Source organism: Saccopteryx bilineata, chromosome X, assembly GCF_036850765.1.
Source record: "Saccopteryx bilineata isolate mSacBil1 chromosome X, mSacBil1_pri_phased_curated, whole genome shotgun sequence".
Lineage (NCBI taxonomy): Eukaryota > Metazoa > Chordata > Mammalia > Chiroptera > Emballonuridae > Saccopteryx > Saccopteryx bilineata.
The window spans coordinates 70,584,310-70,589,259 of NC_089502.1; the positions used below are offsets into that span (position 1 = coordinate 70,584,310).

Sequence of the window (4,950 nt, forward strand, 5' to 3'; positions counted from 1 at the left end):
ATGAGTTGCTTCTGCCCATTGGTCCTCTTGTTGCAAGTCTCCTCCTGTGGGAACCCTTAGAGTTTAGGAGATGTATGCCTGTAGGGGAAAAGAGGGGAGAGAGGGAAGAGGGGGAACGGAAAGGCATAGGTGTGCTCTGAGGAGAAAAAGTATACCAACATTTGTTAATTTTAGATGAAGGTAGACAGATGTTTGTTATATATTTTATACTATCCATGTTATGTTTTAATTTTTAAAAATAAAATATAAAGAGAGTTCCAAAGACCATTATAGCTTATGACTTTATTACAATGTTTTCAGAATTAAACATATCTTAAGACATATGCATATGCAACACACAAGTACATAAAGAATCTGAATAACACAATTGAGAAACATGGTAATAGGTAAAACTTCAAACTTTGTATTTCACAGAGAATATGTAGTCTATTTTAATAGAAAGCTTGAATAAACCAATTACAATTGAAGAGCTAAGAAAGCTGATTAAATATTTATCATCAAAAGTGTCACTGGGATTAAATTGTTTTATAAGTCAGTACTAGCTAATTTTTAAAGAACAAATAATTCTAATGTTATTTAAACTGTTCTAGATAGACTACAAGAAAATACTGAAAACTCACCAATTAATTTTTAAGCTAGCACAATTTTAATTTAAAAATTTAATATAGTGCAAGAAAGAAAACAATTTCATTTTGAAATGCAAATGCAATAATTTTAAATAAAATTCAGCAATATATATGATTATTACACCATGACCAAGTAGGATTTATTCCAGAAATACAAGTTTGGTTCAACATAAAATTACTACCACTTTAATTATATCAAAATATTAAGAAAAAAACATACAATTTTATCAATAGATACTAAAAAGACATTTGATAAAATTTATGAGCCACTTTTTGTAATAATGCTATATAAAACAGGAATAGAAGAAACTCCCTAAACATGTTATTAGCTAATGACTATTTGCCAATAATAAAAAACAAATGCCATATTATTAGGGAATACTAAATATAATTCCATAAAAATTAAGAACCAGAGAGGCATGTCTGCCATGATCATTTTTCACTATTATTTTGGAGACTCCAGCTAATATAATAATGATTAATATAAACATTAGAAGAAATAAAATGGTCTCTATTTGTAGATGAAATGATTGTATATCTAGAATGTCAAAAATATTCTATTTAAAAAACCTTGTATAATTTACAGGATTTAGTAAATTGATTAAATAGAAAGTAAAATTTTTTAAAAATCCAGTTTGTTTATATTGGCAAACATAACAAGTTAAAAATGAGCAGGAGAAAATATACATTCTAAATGTCAAAATGTGACAAAAACTGTAAAAAATATTTAGAAATAAATTCAATCTGAGTTGATGGACCTAGATGAAGAACATTACAAAATAAAAAAATTTTAATGATTTACTCAAACTCTTGAATGTTAAGGATTAATATTAACATAATCCTCTAAATATATATAAAAATGTAATACAATTCTAAGATTTTCAATTTTTTAAAATGTGGAAAGATTGCCTTTAATTTTCATATGAAAGAATTAATGCTTTAGGACAAGTTATATAAAAGAAAAAAAATTATAGGGAGGCAATTTGCTTTATCTGAGTCTGAAATTTAAGATTAAGACACTATAATTAAAATAGTGTGACCTGGCTCAGAAACTTGAAAATGGATGATTTATTTAACAAATGTGATAGCATAATCAGGTATACAATGTAAACAAAAAGTATAGTTGGATATAAATCTTATACCATCTAGAGAAGAATTTCCAGTTGAATCAAACAGTGAAACCTCAACTTGTTAGGGAAAAAAATATGCAGGTGTGCATTTGTATGACTTGGGGTTGGGGCATTCATCTAAAAAGACAGAAAACCAAAAAGCTAAAAAAGAGGAAGTAGTCTATGTAAAAAGTAAAAATCAAAACAAAACAAACAAACTGTGAAGTAAAAAAATTAATAAATCAGGATTAATGATAGGACAGAAAAATCATAACACATATGGGCTACAAATGATTAATGTGAATCATATAACAAATAGAGTAAAAACTGTTATAAATCCATTAGGAAAAGATCAAAGATTCAATAGATCAATGAACATTGGATAAATACTGACAAATCACAAAGAACTCCAACAAGCAAAACAACCCCTCTAAAGACAAACAAAAATCCTTACTGAGTTTGTCAACACAACAAATATTTTGCCTTTCAGATTTGCAAACATTAGTGTTGGAAAGAATGATGGAAATGAGAACTTTCATTTTGCATGGCAATTTTGTAATACCTTTTAAAATTATATATAAGCCTACCTAAAAATCCCATTTCTAGGAATCTACCTTATGGAAATAAAAGCACCAGGATGTATTGAGTAGTACTATGGTGAAACACAGAAAGGAAATAACTTAAATGACCATTAATAACAGAATGGCTAAATACCATTTTGTTACATAAATATGTACTGTGTATGCCGCTGTTGGAGGGAGGAAAAAAATGGGAGGAGAAAGACAGAGAGAATAGGTGATTTATTTAATAAATGTGATGGCAAATATGGTATCCAATGTGAACGAAATGTATAGTTAGATTTCTATGTTATACCATATACAAAAATAAGTTCCAGAGAGAAGGGAACATATGATGTATTTAATAACTGTAATGGCATGATGAGGTATCTAATGTGAACAAAATGTATAATTGTACCTGTATCTTAATACTATATACAAAAATAAATTCTAGAGGGAAAGGAGGGTAGGGACAGTAGCGTAGAAGAAGGGAGAGGGGGAGTTATCTGCAGCTACTGATCAGAAGGAATTTCATGGATATGCAAAGTGAGAAAAGCAATTACAGAGAAATGACATGGCTTGCCATTTTTACAGAAATAACTGCAACAAACTCTTTGTAAAAGAATGGGAAAAAAGTAAGATATGCATTTTGTTCTTAACACTTGTTATCTGGGTGCAGGGGAAAGATATGGTGTGGAGTTACACCATTAATTTTTCTTTACCTAGTTTTTCCTTTTTCCAATGGTAATGAACACTTCAACATTCTATTAGCACCCAACTTAAAATTTTCAATTACAGAACAAGGCAATACCGTAGATAGTAAAGTACACTTGGGCAAAACTGTGGAACTAATCCATGTAAGATTTGGAGGCAAATAAGTAATAATGATAAATTCCTAAATCTCTGACACCAAAACTGTTCTCAAAAGTTCACAATTACAAGAACACGACATATTTTACATTTAGTAGTACTACAAATTTCGCAAAGAATACACAATGAATTTAGGGAGTTTTCACCAAACCATAGACATAAATGTGAATATCATCATCAAACTTAATGAAGTAGACGGACGGCTTGGCCACCACTTGATGGATGAAAATGCCGGTTCTCTTGGACCCATCATCTTTGGCGTGCTCTACCTGCTTGCCCACGAGGCTATCGACCACTTCTCCAGGCTCCCGTTCCGCTGTAGGGAAGTAGTAGTTGGAATCTGGAATGATGCGCAGGTCACCATCTTTGTAGTCATCTAGCAGCGTGTACATATAAAGGACAGGATCTTTCTCATAGGTGATGTAGAACCAAGTGTCCATCACAGGCGCTCGCGCTAGGACCATGCCCTTCCACTCATCTTTCCTGCCATGCTCGCCCTCAAACACATGCCCCACTGCCTTGCCGATCAGGGAATCTGCGAGGCGCGAATCGATGCGAGGACTTGGCACTCTCTCAGGAAGGATCTCCAGCGCTAAAACTCGCTTATCTCGGTGCAGCTCCAGTCCATATACACTGTCTTTGCCGTCGTATTTGATGATGTAGAGAGTAGGCTTCACAGAAACCTGCTCTAGCACGGTGCCCTTCCATTGCTCGACTGGCTCGTTGCCCTCCTTCCAGCCGTGCTGAATGCGGCAGCCGACGATGTTCTTACGAGTGAGGAAAGTGGGCTTGCGCCGCTGCTTCCTGTGGGTGTGCCTTTTCTTCATCAGGTACGCTGACACGCCATCTACGCCCATTGGGGGCACAGTTGGGGGCGACATGGCTCAGGGTTTAAGGAGGTTCTGTCAAAACTGCCGCCTGCCCGATTGAGCTGAGAAAAAGTCAACGCTATCCAATCTGAGATCTTGATTCGTGATTTCCGCGTCTCCCTTCACCAAGCACAAAGATCTCACCAGGCTTGGCAGAAACGCTCTGACTCGAACCGCGGGTGCCGGGACAGCGCGGGCCTCCAGACAGTGTTCTCTCCCGCCCAGGACGGGTGTCTGCGGCAGGGGCGGCTGCCGCAGGAGATGGCGCTCTAGCTTGGCTGCCTGCGCCTCGCTCCCGCCCGGACTCCCCACCCGAACTGACCACTTAGCTGTTATCCACGGTGCTGCGGCGGCGAAACGGAGATGGAGAAGGGAACCGCGGGGATGGCGGGCAAGGGATAGGAAGGATGGCTGCGGCGGCGAAGGCGCTGGCGGCGGCGGGTCTCCGACGAGTCCAAACGGCCTGGGCTTCACAGCGCTACACTGCTCGGCCTACCGCTGATGCCAGGGCTTTTGCCGCTTCGGGAACCGGACCCCTCTGAGCCCGCCTGCGCCTCGGCCCCGCCCCCAGCCGTTCCCCCTTCCGCTTGGCCCGCAGCAGCAGGGCCAGCGGCGGGGCGGGTCAGTGCGCGCACTCGCGTTCAGTGCACAGAGTTCCAGGCGCTCACTTCATTTCCTCACGCGCCCCCCGACCGCTCCCCGCGAACCGGAGACAGACTGGCCGGCTCCCCTCCTCTCTTCTGCTGGCCGCCGCCTGTCGCCCGCCAGCCTCTGCACAGCAGCTCCATCTGCTTTCTATCTTCCAGGAATTCCTCACAAAGCTTTTTTTTTTTTTAAATAATAATATTCAACACACACATACGCAGAGTTTGTGCATACAAATTATTCTCTTTCAGTTAAAAGGACATGAGACTGGAGG

General features: G+C 38.5%; 1 protein-coding gene across 1 annotated transcript; it reads right to left on the reverse strand.

Moving 5' to 3' along the window:
• Positions 1-286: 286 nt before the first annotated feature.
• On the reverse strand, positions 287-4,543 carry SPIN4 (spindlin family member 4). The gene has a single exon (XM_066250111.1). It carries the CDS (start codon positions 4,041-4,043, stop codon positions 3,294-3,296), a length of 750 nt encoding a protein of 249 aa, XP_066106208.1. The 5' UTR covers positions 4,044-4,543; the 3' UTR covers positions 287-3,293.
• Between the last annotated feature and the right edge of the window lie 407 nt (positions 4,544-4,950).